The sequence below is a fragment of the Marmota marmota genome, unplaced genomic scaffold (genome assembly GCF_001458135.2).
Source record: "Marmota marmota marmota unplaced genomic scaffold, marMar, whole genome shotgun sequence".
Lineage (NCBI taxonomy): Eukaryota > Metazoa > Chordata > Mammalia > Rodentia > Sciuridae > Marmota > Marmota marmota.
In genome coordinates this window covers 8,955,183-8,977,100 of record NW_025999853.1, presented here as the reverse complement: position 1 = coordinate 8,977,100, position 21,918 = coordinate 8,955,183, and the positions used below count along the sequence as shown (strand labels likewise).

The following is a 21,918-nucleotide window of genomic DNA, read 5'->3' as shown; positions in this document are numbered from 1 at the left end:
GCTTGTGTTCATCTTTCTAAACCTCAGTTTTCCCATCTATAAATGAGTGGTCTTAAAGATACCCACTTCATCAGTTCCTTGGGAGCCCTGGATGAGCTGGTGCATACAATCCCACTACTTAGCACATAGTAAATTCTCAGTAAAAATTAAGTAATTGCCATTAATATCTTTATATGATCCATTGGGTTTCTTTTATGCCATTCAACAAGTGTGTGTGTGTGTGTGTGTGTAAAACACCCATCAGATGCCAATCATCTTTCTAGGTAATTGGGGTCCCTCAGTGAATAAAACATTCAAGTTGAAGACATACAAACAGCAAGCATAAAAGATAATTTAGTTATTATTTTATAAAGATAAAGGATAAGGAAGAAAAGCACAGCAGAGCAGGGTGAAGGGGAGAGACTGTCCTGAGAAATAAGGAGGGTGCATTGGCATATTGGATGGGGGACATAAGAGTTCTCGGGAGAAGGCAAGACTGATGTTGGGTCAGTCCTAAGGAGTTGACAGAGGTAAAGAGACTAAGGTCATGTGCTGCCCTGTTGAAGGGACAACAAGCAAGACCAGCATGACCAAGGCCAAGGAAGTGATGAAGGAAAAGTAGAAGAAGTCAGAATAGACCCAGGGGAGAGGCCAGTTATGCAGATTATTCGGAAAGAAATAGGGGTCTTACGAGGTTTCGAGCATAGAAAAATAGGCTTTCCCGGTGCCAACAGATTCGATCTGACTCCCACTTGGAGAATAAGATTTGGGGGTATGACAGACCCATCGATAGGTCTGGCCTCCTGCCAGGAGGCCATTGCTGTGATGTGGGATGTGATGTGGCTGTGCCCTGGGGGGTGAGAAGAGGTGAAATTCTTGACACCTTGTACAATGTCCTCAAAGGACCAAAATTATCAAGGCACGTGGAAAGATTTGTGGGTAAAGAAGTAGGAAAAGGTCCATCCTAATCCATACCACACTCAGATGTCACCATGACTTTGAATCACCATGTGGCAGAACAAGGAAGATTCTAGAAACCCCAGGGAAAGAAGAGGCACCAATTCGGCCTCCTGTCTCCTTGCAGTGTTTTCTTTAAGTCTCAAGCATGGTGGGTCAGGGGAGGCACAGAGATGAAGAAGCAGCTTCTACTTTGACCTTACCCTCCCCAGCCCCTCAGACCAGCTGCTCCATAACTTCTTCAGCAAGCACTCGACGATGGACAAGTAAGTTGCTCGTGTTATTTTTCACCACTAGAGTCAGTGAGTGACATTACACATACACTTTTCCCTCCTTGCCTGATTTCTCAACATCAATGCCTAGGAGCCATGTTGCCGAGTTGCAAAGTTGTGTTCCCTTTAAAACATTTTTATATATTGACCCATTGCCCTTGGGAAAGGCCATACTCATCCACACCTCTTCTCTATTAGAGCCTTACTTCTCATCTGCCCAAACTTTCAATACTCTTGACCTGATAGTGAAGATAACTCATAACTCATTACTCAATTTTTTTTTTATTTAATTGTTTAGAGGAGACCACACATTTTTTTTTTCCTGAGGTTAATGATCATTTATTTGTATTTCTTCTTTCATAAATTACTGGTTCATGCCATTTTCCCATTATGAAGTTTTCTGGGTGTTTTTTTTTTTTAACTGATTAATAATAACCATTTGTATATTGATGTTATCTCTGTTATATGTAATTTTTTCAAGTCATTTTTTATGCTTGGCTACTCTTAAATACCTTCACACATACAAAAAATATTTAAAATGTTCTAAAAAAATGTAGGGAACTAAAAAATAAAGTAAGTCTCTTATGAGTTTTTAGGGATTGCACTTGAAATGCCTTCTTAGAAAAGAGCAACTTGTTCCTCATCACCACCTTCATGTCAGGTCTTCCTCAGTTTGTCCAAAGAACTCCCTAATTTTACGATCAAGTTCCCTGAGATTTACTTTGGCATTGATGGAGTTCTAGGTGCAAAATCACCAGAACATAAACAAGACGCACACGGCTGGCTGTGGCATTTGTCCAAATGCATTCCTAAAATCATGATGGTGGTGACGATAATGGTGATGGTAATGGCACTGCTGAATAACTTGAAAGTCTCACTTATTTCTTGGCTCTGACTTCCTTCCAAACAGAGGGGATTTGGGGCCTGGAGCCCATCTCTAACAATGAGATGTCACAGTTCTCTTGCAACATCTGGATACATTATACTAGTTCAGAAGGAGAGATGGATGTTGCCCAGCAGCAGAGCCTGGTGAAATCTGGTAAAACCTGCTGGACCCCAACACAAAGGAGTGAACCTTCAGCCCTTAGTCAGCTGCCCACTGGAAGTTCCCCTGATGCTCCAGCGTGCCACACCCGCATCCCTACAAGGAGCTGTGAAAGTTGCTGTGTCCAATGCCATACAAATGCAAAAATAAGGATTATCTACTGTGGCTACTCTACTTCCATGTTTTTAGACGGTGACATTTTAGCTCTTTTGGTTGTTTTCTTACATAGGCACACAAATAATTAGTTACTGAAGTCCACCCTCCGATTTTAAGTACTGAGCATATCACCTGCTGAGAACACCAGTGCTAGTTCATTACAGAGAAAAACCAAGGGAGTATGGTTTATGTTTTATTAAAGCAAACAAATAACAAGGGTGATCTCAACATTTAAATGAACAGAAAATGCCCTGAAAATTCAATAACCTAAATAACTCTAAAATGTCAAAAAAAAAAAAAAAAAGTTCATCAACCAGATAGTTAAAGAGAGGTCTCTATCTTTGGCCTTGTTTATGGTCCAGGGTTGGAGAAGCCACATAGAACTACAATAATGAAACCTTTTCCCACTTGAGGATCACTTTACAGTTTGATTTTCTTTTCCGTGAGCTTTCCCATAATCCTTTGAGGACATTAAAGAAAATGTAAAAAAAAAAAAAAAAAGTAAAATTGGAGCTGAAGATGCTTTACTGCCAGCAAAAGGGAGGGACAATTATCTCTTCTGATCTTGAGTCATTAGTCTCCTCACCACATTGCCTTTCCTGCCAGGGATCAAGCCCTCCTCAAATGTCAGCTTTTATCATTATCATTAATATTAAGTCAAATGCAAAAAGTTAAGGGCCCTGGATATTTGTAACTAAGTGACCTCAGACTCTCCTTCTTCAGTCCCACCCCATGACCCAAGGACACAAGATGCTGCCATCATTTGTGGGCTCACGTGGTGACCAGGTGAGACTAGATGGAGGCCCGAGTGGGGGACAGACGGATCCTAGGAAGGCCAGAGAGATAATGCGAGCTCTGAAGCTATCTCTGGCAAACAGATTATTTCCGAAACAAAGCAAAGAGCAAGATCATCCTTCCTGGCTCAGGAAGAAAGAGAAGGGGAAGTTTCCCATTTCCTGACCTATGTTGAAACTTCCAAACGAGAGACAACCAACCCCTGCCTTCTGCAGGGCGGAGAACACAGAAGAACCAAGAACCACAAAGGGACACGTGTGGGGCAGGCTTATTTGTGCTGGAGTTTAGGATGCAGGCCAGGGGCAGTAGGAGGGGGTGTGTGCAGAGGGAGGAAGTTCTGAGAGGCGAGTCATAGGTTAGGAGTGCTCACCACCCACACCCCACCCGGTGAAGCAGCCACTTTCAAAGAGAAGTTTAAGTTTCTTACTTTGGGAATAACCACAACACATATGCCATGACTCAGTCATAATGCTGCAGATCAGGCTAAGGGGAACAATTCACAACACTTTTCACCAAAGTTTTTTTCTAGCTAAACCTAGGGGAATGACTAAGTGGATGTAGTACCCTCCCTCAGTGGAAAATTATGCAACCATTAAAAAGCAAGTAACAATGACATTCAAAAAATGAAGGGTCACCCATCCTTTAAGATGTGTTAAAAGCAGCAATCTCTAAATGATGGGTTTAGGGGTGATTTGGTTTCTTTCATCTTTCTCTCTTTTTTTTTTGTATCATAGTTGAACTTTTCTAAAAATATCATTTATTACTTTTATTATAAAAATTAACTTTATTTATTAAATGACTATAATGATAACCACTCAGAGAAATACTTGTGATGTATATTAATATGTGGCAATTAAAACACGTTTAAAACAATTATGTCAGGTCCAAAAAAAATCTTGGATGAAAAGCATCAAAATATTTATGGTGACATCAGGTGAATATTCCAAGTCTTACATGAGAGGAGTTTCTGGCTCAGCATGCACTGAACATTCAGCTGGGGTCTTTATTTCTTCCCCATTTCTATCAACCTGTTAATAATTAACCCTGTGTTTACCAGGCAATTTCTTTCCTGGGGTGTGTTTCTGCTTATCAGTACAGATCCTTAGAAACAAATAATTCTGATTGCCAAGAGAGGCTTTAGAAATTAATTTCCGAGCCTAGTTAGGATCATAATTTTGTAAATGAATTTTCTAAACTAAACAAGAGTTCTTTGTAGGTCTCCAAACCAACCCACCCACAGTCACCATATCTTGACCTTACTCCAAGGGGACAGGTAAGGAAGGGCAAAAAGGTTTACTGTTAAAAAAACATTTCTTGGAGGTGGGGGTTACCTGGGATTGAACTCAGGGCACTCGACCACTGAGCCACATCCCCAGTATTTTGTATTTTATTTAGAGACAGGGTCTCACTGAGGTGCTTAGCTCCTCACTTTTGCTGAGACTGGCTTTGACTTAGAGATCCTCCCGCCTCAACCTCCCAGCCGCTGGGATTACAGGTGTGTGCCACTGAGCCCTGCTAGTGTTAAACTTTTAAAAACCAAATTCATGATTTGTTCAAAAGTTAACTTATTCATACACATAACCCACGTAAAACCTTGATTGATTAGGACTCTGGAATAGAAAGTGTGTGGCAGGTTAAGATGAATTGCCTATTTTACAAAGGATGGACCAGAGGCCTGTTTCTTTTCCCATCTTGGAGGACACTTTTTAAAGAGGCTTTGGAAGCAAGTGAATAAAATTATAGGATTCACAATGACGATGCCTTGGCTTGCTCTTCTGGATCCTTTAAGTTCCATTTTGTATTTTATTTTTCATTGACAAATAATTGCATATATTGATGGGATACAACGTGAGGTTTGGCTTTCTGTGTACCTTGTGGAATGATCACGGGAGGTCCACCTATCCATCGCTTCAGCTAGCTATCATTTCTTTGTGGTGACAACATTTAAATTCCTCTCTGAATTGAAATATTTGCTACATTATTAGTGACTCTGCCATGGAATGGGTCCCAAACTGGCTTCATGCTGAATCCCCTTCTCTCCGTCAGTATCCGATTCTATGAGGAAAGGAGATTGGTCTCCTGAAAATAGCTTGGGCTTCAGAACCAGCGGAAGTTCAAATTCTCATTCTGCCGCTCACTGCCCTTGGATATGCTCATTGGCCACTCTGAATTTTTGCTTGTGTTTAAAGATAACATTTCTTTTTTTCCTGGCAGCTTAATGAATGAGAATTAAAAGGGTGAAAACATGCCCAGCACCATTTGGGTTTGACTCTTACGAGCACAGTCAATTCCTGCTGTATTCTTCCTCCTCACCTTGGAATAGACACACCTTTCCCTGGCAGGTGGGACACATGATATTTTAGGCCATTTTACCTTTAATACCTTTTTTGCCCTTCAGTATTTCTCAGCCATTTCTCTGAGAGCAGACTTCAAAAAAAGAGAAGGGAAGGGTGAGCCCACTTTGAGATGTGACCAGAGTGGAAGGGAAGGGCTACTTAGGCTACCGCCGGGCCTTGTTGTCAACTAAGTGATACCCCAACCTCTTTGGGAGGTTTCTGGAGCCAACATCAAAGACATCTACAAAGAATGTCCCTGGTCGCTGGTCTCAGAGAACAGGTAGGAGCTTTCAATGATTCATTCCCTTGAGCCCCTCCCCTATGCCCAATGCTGTTCTCCTTGCCGGTGTGAGCGAGTGAACAAAGCAAGAAAAAATAAAATGTCCTGACCTCCTGGTGCTCAAATTCTCCAAGGCAGAAATAAACAGTAGCTATGGAAAATGAGTCAAATACAGTCCCCAGGTGGTGTTCAGCACAATAGAGAAAAAAGTAAAGCAGGAAACAGGGATCAGATTCAAAAATGTATCTGCAAGGGACATCTAAGCATAAACCTAATGTCAGTGTAGGGACAAATCCGAGGGAACAGCAAGTGCAAAGGTCCTGGGGTAGACAACATAACTGAGGACCACAAAGGAAGCTAGTAGAACTGGGGGAAGAGCGAGCAGGATGGAAGGTAACTGGACAAGAGGCAGAAAAGTGACCAGGCATAGACCCTGGAAGGCCATATTGGCCATTACTTTGATCTTCGGTTTTTACTCTAAGTGATAAAGGAAGCTATAGGAGGCAGAAGAGAGAGATGATTTGACTCAGATTTTAACAGGAGCACCCCAGCAGCTGTTTTAAGAGTAGACTTTAGTGAGAGGAGGCGGAGGCTACTACCATGTTTGGGGGCGATAAATGATAATTGCAAAGATTAGAGAAATGTCATGGAGGTGCAGGCAGGACTTCTTGGATATTTCACTGATCTCTCTTGTGAGAGGGTCAGCAACAGCCCTGGCTGGCCAAAGGTGTAAGGAATTACGCCAACAGGGTTTATCAGAAAACCAGAGTCATCCAGGAAAGTCTGAGTTAAATTCTACATGAAGCCCAAGACTAGTCCACTGCACCCGGGGGTGGGAGTTGGGGGTCTCCAAGAGGGGAAAGCTGGGATTTCAGTGGATTCTCCCCCTGGAGACTCTTGCAGGATCTCACCCTGGCTCCCTCTTGGAGGGTCCTCTGCCACCCCCCTGGAATTGTCTTCTCTCTGTCCTCTCCCTCTGTTAGAGATTCTGCCTTCCCCATGCCTCCAATTCAGAGGAACCCGTTCCTGGGCCAGAAGAACCACAGCAGCAGCTTATCCCGGCCTCTGCCCCAGGCCTCAGGGAGAAGAACTTCTCTTTTTTTTTATTCTTCCTTCTACAATTTTTCTGGCCAGCTGAGTGATAAGAGATGGAGGATCGAAAAGACCTTGCGGTCTATTTCCATTGAGGCGACTGATGAGGAGTCCCAACTCTTGTGTCACCAATGGGCCACCGTCTTCTGTCTACACCATCACAATATGAGATCTGGCTTCATAATGGAAGTTCTGAGAGCCAGCTCCGTGTTGCTAGTTCTCAAATACGTGCAGCTAAAAGCAAGGCTAATTTTCCATTAGAGATTCTTCTACTTCATAAGTCATCAACCCTCTGGAACATGTTCAGTGTAAAAGCAATGGAAACAACCTAAATGTCCATCAAGTGGGTGAATAATGTGTAATCACACAATGGAATAGAGAGAGGGGAAAATGAAAAGCAAGAGCTGCACATATCAATATGGACAAACCTCAAAAACAAGGTCCAGGACTGGGGATGTGGCTCAAGTGATAGCGCGCGCGCCTGGCATGCGTGCGGCCCAGGTTCGATCCTCAGCACCACATACAAACAAAGATGTTGTGTCCGCCGAAAACTAAAATAAATATTAAAAAAAATTCTCTAAAAAAAAAAACAAGGTCCACTCCCCTCCCCTAAATAGGAAACTGCAGAGGGAATTGCAATATGATTTCCCTATTACGAAGAGCAGAGGTTTACAAAACTATGTGTCACTGGTGGGGTATCTCTATATAACAAAAATATAAAATGTTGTATGAGAATAATGTATCAAGTTCAGATTAATAGCTTCCTCTGAGGAGGGAGGTGCCTGGGGAAGGGGCATCCAGGGACTTAGTTGGTTATACGGTTTTATTTCTTAAGCAAGTGAGTTACATGATCCTCTTTATAGCATTATCTATATTTTGGCATTTAAATCAAGTGAAAATGTCATCTGGGCTATAAAACCTTTTTTTTTTCTCCAATAGAACTCAAATGTCTTATTTTAAATAAAGAAGAAATGTTCTTGGGCTGGGGTTGTGGCTCAGCGGTAGAGCGCTCGCCTCGCATGTGCAAAACCCTGGGTTAGATCCTCAGCACCACATTTTTTAAAAAACAACAAGTGAAATGGAGGTGTTGTGTCCAACTACAACTTAAAAATAAATAAATAAATAAATAAATTTTTAAAAAGAAGAAGAAATGTTCTTGGGGAACATTTTGCTGCCCGTGGATGTTCTGGACCTAAGACCAGGGGGTAAAAGCGGTTCTCGTGATTCACCTTCAATCCCGACTTGCTCAGCAAGGCCCCGGGGATCACAGGTGAGGCTTTAAAGTCCAAACCTCAGAATGATAAACAACCTGTATGTTCTCGTCCTTCTGCTCCCAGAAACGCTGAGGTTGCACACAGGAAAGGATTTGCGGATTCTGCAACCTCTCCACTTGCTCTTCTCCTCTCGCCTTAAGGCTGCTGTTCCTTGATTCTAGAATCTACCCTTCCTCTTCCTCCTCCTGGCCAACCTTTTCACATTTCACCTGAAACACTACGACTTCAAGAACCCACTACTACCACCACCACCTTGTCGGCCTCCGGTCTGGGTGAAGAAGCCCACAGAACCTTGAGTTCCTCGGGGCACCCACTGTATACACCATGGAAACTCCCTGTTGATGCAGTCTTCACGTTTTACGGGCAGTGGAGGGCTGTTTCACTGATGCCTGTGTCTGCATCACCTGTCTAGGGTGTGACCACAGCAGATACTCCAAAGACATTAATTAGATGCATAAATGAGACGATGTGAGATCATCCAACATCTGATTAGGGAGGAATGGATTCTTTGGGCTTGAGTAGGGTACAGCAAATGGATGTGACTAATATGACTGTGTCTTTTCCTTTTGTTTACAAAAGACCAGTGCACTGAGAAAGTGGAAGGTCAGTTCTGAAGCAAATTTTATGTGCCTAGCCTTGGAGAGCTTCCATGGTCTGAAGCTCTGTGTCTCCATCCATTAAATGTTGCTAATTGAGGGCCTCTGAGATGTCCTGAGATCTCAGAGCTCCATATCTCTGCTCTGTGTCTTTGCTTGTTCCCTTCCCTGGAGAATACACGGCAAGGTGAGTGTTGGAGGAGGAAGGGAGACCTCTTCATTGCAACTCCCCTCAGGAGCCTGCTTCTAATTTTATAGCTCATTACTAAGCAGTCAGATTCTCAGGAGATTATTTTCCTAAGAAGGTGTGGGACATAAACTAGTAGGGACTAAAAATATAGAGAGTGATGGAAAATGTTTAAATAAACATATAAAGAATTAGAGGAGAGGGGCTGGGGTTGTGGCTCAGGGGTAGAGTGCTCGCCTAGCATGCTGGGCTTGATCCTCAGCACCACATAAAATAAATAAATAAAATAAAGGTCTTGTGTCCAACTACCACTAAATATATATATATGAGTTTTGGTATATTCCTAATCATCTGGTCTTAAGTCATCACATTTTTTTCAAACTCCACCACCATAAACATAGGAATCTGTACATATTTTACAAATGTCCACCCTACCATGGTACATCCTGAGTCAGTTACCTGCTGAGATCTTCAAGGCCAGAAGTCCATTGACAGATCACGTGATTCCTTAACAGGATGGTGACTTTAGATCTAATTATCCAAGGAAGAGATGAACTCTCATCTCTTGGCAGGAAAGCCAACCTGGGTAACTAAATATTTCAGACCTCATTTTTTCTTTGAAGAGTGTGTTCCTAGGAGTTAGAGGCTAAGGAAGTTCCACTACATGGAGTCAGGACAAGGGGTCAGAGGGCCTAGGGTCACATTACTGAGTCTTTTGTTTATTATTCTGAGCAGTTACTAAGATTGGCTAAAGGTCTCAGTTGCATCTCTTCCATGCCATTGGGCACCAAGGGATGTTTCTACTTTCTCAAGCATGGAGTTTCTGCCATGGTATTTAGCAAGAATCCACAGAACACAGATGGGCCTCCCCATACATGAGATTTCTCACTATTGCCGATCTTGGAGGAGCTGCATAGATTTTTCTCTTTTGTTGCTTTAAGGAAAGACAATATATTTATTCCACAGTTTGATTTGATTCTGCCCTGCCTTTTGCTGACTATTTTGAAATGTTGAAATCAAGATCTTTCAGTGCTCCTTTTGCAGTAGAGTTATTGCCTATAAGTGATTTGGAACATGTCGCCTCCAATTTCTACTCATTGACCTTGTCTCTCAAGTTAGAGAAAATAACTAGGATTCTTCCATGATCAACCTTAAAATTTGTTAATTAAACTCTCAAGTTGCCTACACCAAGTCTTTTTTCTTTACACCCAATAAAACTCATCCTTAAACTATTTTTCCTATGACTAAGAACTTAAAAGTCCTTGAGGCTCTGTATCCCTGTAAAGATAATGGAGCACAGAAATAATTAGAACACGTTTATTTCTTGAGATCTTACTATCTGCCAGATACTGTTCTAATGACTTTTATGAATTAATTCATCTAATTTTCATAGCAGCCCTGTAAAATAGGCTTGTTATTACCTTTGCTTTAAAAAATGAGAACACCAAGCCACCAAGAGTGTAAATTGCTTCCCTGTGGTCAACCAGCTCAGAGGTGGCACAACTGGGTTTTGAATCCACATGGTTTGGTTCCAAATAGTAAATTGTGAACCCCAGCACTGTTCTGTTCCCCAGCACCTCACACCTAGGCTACCACTGATGGTCAAGAGCTCATAACTCCAAGCCAACATTCATTTAGTGAGACACTCATACCAGAAAAACTAGTAAGAGGATTTCCCTAAATAAGATCTCATGATCAAATGTGTTTGGGACATTCTGAGAGAGAACATTGAATAGTTTCCTCCCTGCAGGTCGGTGTCTGATCATAGCTTAAAACCTGACCTGGCGTCACAGTATGAAAACATGCATCAGGGGAGTTTTTTAAATTAAGGAAAAATAGAAATCCAAAGCCATGAGAGAAATGACAGAAAACACTGGATATATCAGAATTTTAAATTTCAGTATGACAAATGATACCATAAACCCAAGTAAAATGAAAGGGTTTGGGGGGAAGTATTTATCACACACATAACAAACTTCAGATTAGATAAAATTTCAAAAATCAATGAGACAAATTTACAAAAGGAAAAAAAAAATGATACCCTGGGTGAACAATTCATGATTTATGAGAGAAAATTTCTAATATTATGAAAAATAAAAAGATGCCCTCTTTTCACTAATAATCAGGGAAATAAAACCTAAAGCAATAAATTACCATGCTTAACCCATTTTATGGTCTGAGATTAAAATAAATATTAAGATACATATATAAATGCATATATATGTGTACACACACACACACACACACACACACGGGGGATTGAACCAAGGAGCACTTAACCACTGAGCCACATTTAAAAAAATATTTTTTAAAAAATATTTTATTTTGAGACAGGGTCTTTCTAAGTCACTTAGGACCTTGCTAAATTGATGAGGCTGGCTTTAAACTCGTGATCCTCCTTCGTCGGCCTTTTGAGCCACACTATTTAAGCACATATTCTTAAAGGTAAACTATTGGGAGTATAAATTGGTACACAATATTAGGGAACAAATTAGTACTTTATGTTAAAATTAAAAGTGCTCATACCCTAAGATCAACAAGTCCATTTCTCGGTACTTACTCTAGATAAACATTTGCATATTATGTACCAAAATAAGCAAATAAATAAATAAAATAAGTACTACAGAATTATCTGTGGCTGCACAAAAGAGGAAAGCCTGTAGAAGTCAAAAATAAGGGGATGAATAAGTTGTAGTGCACACATATTAAGAACTAAGCTTCAAACGTTAAAAGGTATTAATCATGTGCATATATATATCAACATGTATATACATTCAAAATATTGCAACTGATAAAATATGTATATGTGTAATATACATATATATTCATTCTTACTGAATAGTTCTAAAGCTGTTTAAGGCCTTTACATGCATGAAGTCGTTGAATTTTCAGAACTACTCTATGAGGCAGACACTGTCATTATCCCCATTTTACAGGTGAGGAACTGAAGCCCAGGTCCTCAAACAGCTCTCTCAAAGCCACAGCCTATGCCCCTGTCCCCCAACCCCAGTCCATGATTTTGACTGCTCTCTGGGGCTGACTCAAAGAGGTCGCAGAACAATGTGCACAGCATGACACCTGAAATGTCAACTGATGTTTTAAAGGACAGGGTGGAGCTACACTAAACCCATATAAATGTTTCCTTAGCCAGGAAGTTTGTAAGAGGGCCAGGATTGAGGGAAGAGAGGAAAGGAAAATAGCTTCATCTTTAATGTACTAACTTTTCATCCTAAGAAATAATGTGCTCATTTGTGATTTTTTAATCCATAATTATGCAACAAAAAAATGAAAGCGAATATATCAAAATGCTAAAAGTGGATGATAGTGACTAGTGAGAATCTGAGTAGTTTTCTTAGACTTTGATGCATTTTTCAGTTTGAAAGAAAGAAATATCTGGAGACAGAACACAAGAAAAAGAGAATGGAGTCAGGATATTTGCATTATTTAAACATTCCAAAGATGATTCATATGTTCAAGGACAGCCGTGGGCAGGCTGTGGGGTATAGTGCAGAGATCATGGGCTTTGGCACCTGATATTCGGGGTTCAAACTCATCTTCACTGTGCATCAGCTGTGTGATCTCGAGCAAGTTACACAACCTCTCAGAACCTCAGTTCCTTCATCCAGAAAACGAGAACACTGCAAGTTCAATAAGGATCAGATCAAGAATCTTATGTGTCTGACATCGTATAATGTTGTTCCACAAATAGTAAAACTGGATTCTCTCCTTTAACAGTAATTCGAATGATCATAATTTTTCAATTTTTGTCTTTTTATTTATACATAGTAGACTCTATTTTGACATATTTACACAAGCATAGAATATATCTTATTCTAATTAGGATACCACTCTTGTGGTATCACAGTCAATATTGAGATTCACTGTGGTGTACTCATATATGTACATCTAATTTAACTCTGATTTTGCCAGGCTGTTAAAAAGGTATCAGAGTAATGCTGCCCTAGACAATTTCTTGAGTAACTGCTGAATTGCATTTTTTTGAAAAAAAAATATACATACACCACACACACACACACACACACACACTAACAACTGTTCACTCACCACCCAGTACAGTGTCCTGCTTCCTCCTCTGTACAATGGGTATAGAAATACCACTCAATGATTTGGACAGTTGAGATTCTGGATAATGCATCAAAGAATTCTCCCAGAGCACACATGCGCCCGCAACCCTCCTGGGTGCATTCCATCCAGTTCTAGTAACTTAATTACTTGCAGTTTGTTTATTAGATTGTAAACATCCTGCTCATTTACTATTATTTAATCTATTAACTCTGACTTTAGCCCAAGGGGCAACCTCTGGAAGAGAAAATGTGATTAACTGTCGAACACAAAAGTTGCCCAGAAGGAAGACTTTGCCACTCAGAAAAACATGATTTCTTCTTGACAGATCTTGCTTGCTGTGGTTTAGCCATACATCCTCCATTCATTTGGATAACCAGGTTTGATTTTTTTCAAGAGGTTTCATTTTTTTTAGAACAATTTTCAGTGGACAACAAAATGACATTGTATTTATACAACATGTCAGTGTTGCTCAGTGTTAGAGCATGTGCAAGGTCTTGGGTTCCATATCTAGCATTAAAAAACTAAAAGAAAGAATAGTACAGAGAGTTTCCACATACCCTGGCCCCAGCGTCTCTCATTATGAACATCTTACGTTAATGCAGAGCATGTGTTATTATTAAGGCATTGATGCCACAATGCATTATGGTAAACTAAAGGCCATGCTTAATCCACATTTCTTGAGTTTGCGTCTAACTAATGTCCTTGTCCATCTGAGGAGCTCATTCAAGATGCCACAGACATTTCCTCTTCAAGTCTATTTAGGATTCTCTTGGACAGCTTTTTAGACATTCCTGGTTTTTAATGACCTTGACACTTTGAGGAATAGTAACCAGATAATTTCTATAATGCTCTTCCATCAGGGTTTATCTGATGTTTTCCTTGTGGTTGGACAGGATTCTGGATTTGGGGTTGGAAGCGCTCAGGGATGAAGAGCCACTTTTACCACATATTCTTTGATCTTTTTTTAACATTAAGAAAAGCTTTGTTTTAATATTAGGTTTCTTTTTTGACAATATCTATCTACTTTGGTCAAAGTGTGGTAAGGAAGTCTGCACTTGAGGAGTAGGAGCAACCACTTAAATTATTCAGAATTCCTCTGTGTAAGAAATCTGTGTGTTCTCCACCTATTTACGTACTCATCACTGATATTTAATATCACTAGCAAATTCAGGGTAAAAATTGACTGGCTCAGGAATACTCCTTCAAATCCATGGTAAAAGAGTGAAGATTCTGATTTCCTTTGCTCGTATTTAAATCTAGTTTGATTCTTAATTGAACAATTAGTGTCTATAAAATCTTGGTCGGCTGATGATATAATCACATCCTCCCCTTGAAGAAACCATCCTGAGGGTCAGACAGAAATGTATACACTGAGAGGCGAATCAGTTCTACAGTGAAAGGTCAAAGTGTTTGGAAACACAGAGAAGACAGCAAGTTGTTCAAGGATGCTGGAAATGGGAGGTCTAGGTCTGAGACAAGGAGTGTCTCCTGGGTATAGAAAATCTGCATTTCCACAGAGCTCACTCTTGGGGTCTAAGGTGCCCACGAGTCCTCTTGAAATTCTTAACTACGTGTGTCTTTGAATTTCTGTGTGGTCAGCCAAGTCGGAGGGGACAGCGAAGCACGCACCAGGTGTGTGGAGTCCTAGCTCACCTGTAACCCTGCCTCTGTCCCCTCCCTACTTCCCAGCAGGGAGTATAGGGGACTTGTTCCTAGCTCTCTGTACCAAGGGCCCCACCCAAGCTCACCACATCACCATAGTCGTGACCAGGTGGCAAGAGGTCGAGAGGGACAGGCACATTCCTCTGTCACCCTCCCCGCTCATAGATTTGGCAGGTGGTTGGTGCATGATTTGGTCCAATGTGAATCTCTTTTCCAGGGCTGCAATCTCTTGCGGGGTCACCGTCACTGTGAGGTGGTAACAGCAGGCCCAGAAGAGGGGAGATGGTCTTTCTCACCAGTAATAGGAGCTTGGCTGTCAGTCCAGCAGCTGAGGGGCCACAATGCCCAGGAAAGGTGAAGACAACTAAATAACAAAAGCCACCGAGACAGCACAAGAGAGAGATTGCAGAAGAAATGGAACAGTTTTATGTTTTGGTTTTCTTGACGGCACTTTTCTTCAGTTTTCTTAAAGTGCCTTTTCATGTCTGTGGTATATAATAAAGCCAGTCTTGTCTGGGGCAGTACTGAATAGCAGTTAAGGGAGTAGGTCTTAGAGTCGGAATGCCTGGGTTCCAATAATATCTCCAGGATCTGTGTGACCTTGGGCAAGTTACTTGACCTCTCTGAACTTCAGTTCTTTTCCCTGAAATATAGAGACAGAAATAGCCCCTACCTCATGCTATAAAAATAAGATTGAATGAGATCATGTCTGTAGAGCTGATATCACTGAGAGACATTCCCTCACTCTACCCCAGTTCCACAGCTACTCAGACCTTCTGCTGGATCTTAAAGAAGGCAGCTTTTCCTTACAACTTCTGTGTAGTCCCCACACTTCACCAAGCACTGAGAACCCCATAGGTTTCCATGCGATGTCTCATTCTACCCAGCCAGATACTCGAAGGATTTGTTGAATGTGTGATCAAACCAATGTGTCAATCAGCTGAGAGGTCAGAGAAAAATGGGTACAAAGCAATGTATCCTCAGGTAGAAAAAGTCCCAGCTAAAACATTGGCAAAATATTTGGGAGGATTCTGGGTTAGGAAGACATGCCCAGCAAAAGCTCAAATCAGCATTTCCTAAATTCTGTTCCAACATGTTAATATATGTCCTAAAAAGTAAGAGTCCACAGTGATAAGCTTGGAAAACAGTACACACGTTTCCCATTTAAACTAACGTGATATACTTTAGCATTTTATAGACTCTAAAATTCCTACAGTAAAGAAATCAGATAAAATGATACAACCCCAAGTTTTCCAAGCACATTGATCATGAAACCCCCTTTAATCATAAGACCTCTACTACCAGTATTTTCAAGAACATCAGCTGTTTTCAAGAATAGAATTTGGATTTAAGCTGTTTGAGGAAGGGATGGTGTCTTAGTGTTATCTTCTGCCTAAATGTACAAGATAATCAAAATTAATTTAGAGAATAAAAGAACAAATGATTCTTCATTTCATTTTTGGCTGGTCTTTAGTTACAATCCTATATAACATTTATATAACATGCATCTAGGCATTTTACAAAACACAGAATCCCAGTTGTAAACGACAAGTCACATACTGTCAGCACCATACTATGAATATTTAAACTAAAAAGCTCAGAGATTGTGTGACTTAATACAAGAGTTGTACAGCTGGTTAATGTAAGGGCCTGAGCTAAAAATCGAGCCTTCAATTCTATATCCTATTTTTTTCAATGCATATAATTATAAAATTCCTCAAAAGTTTGCTATGCCATTATTCAAGACAAAAATGAAGAGAGCACTTACCTCAAATAAGCGCAAGACTTTGGCCAGTGCACCAACTTCTTCTTTGAGCGAGAAAATCAGTGATATGGAGCCATTTTGAATGGAGTTGTCTTCAATGTAGCTTGTTTCCTACAGAATCAGATGCACTTGGTTAAAGTGTTTTTCATCACTTAGCAATTCATTCCCATGAAACCAAGTAGGAATACAATGTTCTTGTATTTTTTGCTAAGCCTTGGAATACAATGAGCTTCATGTATTCTAAACAGAAATATGTGGTGGTGTAGAAAATAAATAAATAAAGGGCAATGGAATGGTCAATGATACTCCCAGGTCATCTTTCAATTTTAAGAAGTTTCCTTTATTCATGACATCACCAAGAATCGATGTCTTTTAATGAGCACTACTAAATGTCAGGCATGATTTACTTTGTATCTTTTGGAGAGATGCAAAGATGAATAAAGTGTTTCCACCTTTTAGGAGCTACAATCTGACTATAAGACACTCAAAGTAAATCAAAAGATCCTCAGAGGTGATCAAATATGGTTCAAAAAGTATCCCAGGAAAGCATTGAGAAATAGATTGGAAAGTGCTAAAAATAGAACACTGGCAGGCTTTCGAGTCCATGACCTGGTTTGGAACCCTCTCTTTTTTTATTTATCAGCTGTAGTGATTTGCATGCAAATCACTTAGCCTTCTTAGTTTCCTTGCCTATAAATGCATTTTATTGATAAGGCCTAACCAATCACTATTCAGATGATATAAAAAGAAGAAGTTTCAATGGAATATTAAGAGAAGTATATGAAAACCATGGAAATATCATAAAGTACACATGAATGACCTCTCAGCCTTTGGCAGGGAAAAAAAACTCAGCATGAATTTGTTGCCACGTACTGGGATCTGAGGTGTCCGATTGCTGAAATAGAATTGCAAACTACACAAATAACCTATCAGAAGATGGATGCCTTTCACTAACTAGTGAAGAATGTGTCAGGGATCTAGCACATACTCTATGTGTGTGACATGCACACCGAGATGGGATTAGAGTTGACAGTCCGTGAGTTTGTCAACAGAGTTCCTGGAGTTTTTAAAAATCATATGTAAAATTCTGAGTGTGCCCATAAATAGGCAGCATGTTCCCCCAAAACAGGAAGGAGAAAAATGTGCAGAACAATTACTCTCTTGTAAGCAAGTTAATGAGGTTAATGGGGGCGGGTGTTACATCATCTCAGTGACAGAAAGCTACACTGGGCAGATTCTTATCAGTGTCTCAGGATAATAGCCCTACATGAATACTGATGACCCTTAGGACAAAATTCTTTGGATTCAGAGAATTCAGAGTTTCCCAGAAGTTCACATGAAACAGGAGTATGGGGAATTTATCAGCAAGTAGGACTATAGGGTGGTTCAAATAAAAGACTGGACTGTTACATATCCCTGTTTGGACCAGATGTTATCTTTCTTAAAAATTTTTAATCTGTCATTAATAATTTTTTAAAAAATTATAAGCAAATAGCAGAACCATCAGTAGATTGGAGGGAAAGGTACAGGGGAGGGAGGAGGGGAGGAAGAGGAGGATGTATTGAGGAATGAATTAGAACAAATTATATTTCATGTTTTTGTAAATGAATTCTATTGTCATGTATAACTAAAAAAAAAAAAGTAGAAAGAATCTGTTGTGTCCTGGGTATTGTAAGCACTTGATTTGGAAAAACATCTATGACTAGGTTTGATTACGTACCAAGTTCCCCCTTCAACTGTAGAGGGTAAGGAACTGGCCCACCGTGTGGCAGTTAGCAGGGGAGCTAGGATCTGAACCTAGGAGACTTGATCCCTGTGTACTGTGCAAGGTCACAACCTGCTGCAGACTCTTACCTCCCACTTTGAAACCCTGCCAGGGGCCAGGTGAAATGGCACATGCCTGTAATCCCAGCAGCTTGGAGGCTGAGGCAGGAGGATCGTGAGTTCAAAGCCAGCCTCAGCAATTTAGCAAGGCCCTATATAACTTAGCAAAACCCAATCTCAAAATAAAAAGGGCTGTAGATATAGCTCAGTGGTTGAGCACCCCTGGCTTCCGTCCCTGAAACCAAAACAATAAAAATCAATAAACCCTCCCAGGGATGTGCCCATGAGTCTGATTTCAGTCTCCTTCCTACAGAGAGCATTGAGCCCTTAATCCTTTCCAGTTTCCTTCAAATAACAAAGGGTTTCCCTATTTCTAATTCACTTGGCAACTTTCTTTCTCCTGTTGACCTCCAAGAAAAGTAGGATATTCCTGATATGCCTCCACAGATCTCCCTTCCACGAAGGCAGTGAAGTCTTAGATGTCCCTGTGGGTGAAGTTCAGCTACCCATCTCCCACCCCACTCTCACGTGTGTCCAGCCAATCAAGTTCACTGCAGTCTTCTCCAGCAACAACCTTAGAAGTTAGTCTCTTTTTCTGTTCCCACAGACATCATGTGAATCCTGCTCTCTGTGGTCTATCTGCATTGATCCCACTCCAACAGAATTTTGCCCATGAACTTCTGTGTTTTCAAAACCATTCCCAGTGATTTTTAATAATGGAAAACCTCAAAACCATGGATAAATATATAGTCCATTTTTAAATTATGACTTTTCTCAAATGTGTCTGCAAATGTGCATTTACCATATGATAGGGTGCTACTCTGTCGTTATTAGTATCAATGCTCAGTACCTGTCCCTGACTGGGTACCCCCTTTTTGCCAGGAACCCTACTGAGTACTTTTTTCACAGATAATTTGCATCATCGTTGGTAGCAGGTAGCACTGTTCAAAGGGTTTGAATGTCACGGCTCAGTGAGTCCTGAAGTAGGAACAATATTTTGCAAATGAGGAAGAGGCTCAGCAAGAACATCCAGCTAAAGAGCAGCAGGGCTAGACTTGAACCCAAGTCCAGCAACCTCAATGCCCTTATTCTGCCTCCCAGTGGCAGACTCTGAAATGGCACAATAGCTTCCTCAATGTAAAGTGTGAGATGTGTGTGTGTGTGTGTGTGTGTGTGTGTGAGAGAGAGAGAGAGAGAGAGAGAGAGACTCTACCTCTGAGCTACATCTCTAGCCCTTTATTAATTTTATTTTGAGACAAATTCTCACTAAGTGTGGAGGCTGACCTTGAACTTGTGATCCTTCTGGCTCAACCTCCTGAGTCACTGGGATTATAGGCAAATGCCACCACATCTGGCAGAGGAGGGACTTTAAGTGAAAGGAAGCTCCTAGTAGTTTGTGAAATGGTGTGGCCTTCAATAAATTTGGAGTCTGGATTCTGATACTGCTGTTCTGCTCCAGGCAATCAGGGACCCTTGATCAAAACTCTTTTGTAGTAGACTTTTATTGGCTTATAAACTATACCTTATTTGTTTCCAACAAACATGTGCGTGGACTTATCCACACTTGTGCTCAGGATAAATAAAAGATTGAGTAAATCAGTTCCAAAGTTACATAGGAAGAAACAGAGCCAGGGGAGAGAATTTTACCAGGAACCAGGATGCAAAGAATTTTGATCATTGAGAAATACAATAGACACAGAAAGTTCAACAATAGACACAGTATGTTCTTTTTGGTTGTGTATATCAAATGCATTCTATTACCTTTGGAAAAGAGCTGATTTCGAATTTATAAGCAATCCACTTTGGCAAGGATATTCTGGGGATACTAACTTTTTAAGGTTAGTGCTTTGGGGGGTTGTGGAGGAGGTTTGTATTTGCAGGTGTGATCAAAGAGATAGAAAGAGATCTATACTATAACACTACTGAAAACAAGATACCGATCTTCTGTCTCAGTGTTATCTCCATTGTATGGTATGAGTACAGCATATTTCTATATTCTAGCATTTACCTACAGGAGGAAACATTATAGTAAAGAAATGTGCAGTTTGGGGAGTCAGAACTAGGTGGTTTTCTTTTTTTTTTTTCTTTTGCCATTCATTGATGTGATTTCTGTGTTGTTCACCTTCTATCCTATTGATCTGATCCATTTTTCTTCACTGCATTCATCTCTATATGACAGCATATGTTCATTTTGTTAATTTATTATTGTTTATCTCCTACCACTAAGATAAAATTTTTGCCAGAAAAAAAAACCACTGTGCCTGGGAAAAGCAGGTGCTCAATGAGTCTTGGTCGTGTGGATGATTGATGTGCTGATTGCATGAATAAGGCCCTGATTTACTATATGCCCCAGGAAAATGGCTCCTTCACCATTCGGCCTTATGTCTCATAGGGATGTCTAGTGTGTGCTGCTTATCTGAGTTGGGAATTTTAAGAAGGCATAAACTCTGTCTCTTTAGAAGACTGTCTGAGATGGAGGGAGTCCTATAGAATAATCTAGTCCAACACTTCCCACCTTGATCTTACACATACCCAACTGAGTCTCCTCATCTCAGCCAAGTGACTTCCCAAGGCAGCTTAAGTAGGTCAAGGATGAAAACCCAGGTCTCCCCACTGCACTTCCAGCATGCCCCTCCTGGGCTTCACTAGGCCTGGTGCCTGACCTGCTATCTCTCCTTCCTGCCAATATCGGAGCTGCATTTTATTGAAAAAACAAATTGGGTCTGGTGCACACATTCTCACTTTCCAGTGCTCCAGAAACTATACTAAGAGATTTCTAAGCATTATTTTATTTAATTCTCATATAACACTAGGATGTATTTTTATTCCTAGTTTACAAATGAATCAACCTGAGACTCTGCAAAGTAAAATATCCTGCTTTTGATGCAGAGGTTGCACCAGAGCACACTTGGAACCCTCCTCTTTACTAGTGCCCCTGTTATTGGTGGTGATAACTGGTGTGTCCTCACCTCAGTGCTCAGATGGCTGCCCTAACTCCCTCCCAGGGCTATAGGGTCCCCACCTCCAGCCACACAGAAACAAAATGGAGGACAGGTCAGTTCCAGGACCTGCCTGCACCACGCACCACCCCTCTTCAACACTAAGTTCTTCTGACTCTGGTAGACTGTACACCATCTTCAGAGGTGATCTATCTCCTGGGATCCAAAAGGAGCCAGCCCAAATTTCAGGAGTCTCTCCAGTTATATTAACTTAAACATCAATCCTCCTCTCCTCTCCTACCTCTTTGCTCTCTGTGATAATCCTCCCTGTCACAGTCTCAGATCCCCTCTGGGATCTGCTCTCGAGTCCTGGAGTAAGATTTCCTGCCTGTCAAATTATAGAATGCATTCTGCACCTGTTCACCTCGAGAGAATGACAGCCTCCTGAAGAATGCCACCCTCTCTGGCAGCATCCCTAGTCACATTTAGGATTCTGTTACTGTCTGTGCTGACTCTTGTTCCATCTCCTCTCTGCTTAATTTGTCTCTCCCCAGATCTGAGCAAGTCTCCAGATCCTCTTTGTTAGGTGCAGGACAGGCTGAGTAAGCTGTCTGCAGGGCATGCCAAACAAAGTTAGCTGCAGGATGACCTGGCCTCTCAAACCCTCTGTCTG

The 21,918-nt window shown here is 40.9% G+C and overlaps 1 protein-coding gene and 1 long non-coding RNA gene across 2 annotated transcripts in view; both read right to left on the bottom strand.

Moving 5' to 3' along the window:
* Nucleotides 1-21,918, bottom strand: part of Pah (phenylalanine hydroxylase) — a 69,109-nt gene that overhangs the window by 45,672 nt on the left and 1,519 nt on the right. Inside the window, exon 2 of the mRNA XM_015482843.2 lies at nt 16,486-16,593. Within this exon, the coding sequence (XP_015338329.1) occupies nt 16,486-16,593 (108 nt within the window). The remainder of the gene's footprint in view (nt 1-16,485; nt 16,594-21,918) is intronic.
* LOC125616781 lies at nt 10,847-16,479 on the bottom strand. The gene is made up of 2 exons (XR_007347523.1): nt 12,500-16,479; nt 10,847-12,362 (listed from the first exon to the last, which is right to left on the bottom strand). It is a non-coding gene; the product is annotated as an uncharacterized LOC125616781 (long non-coding RNA).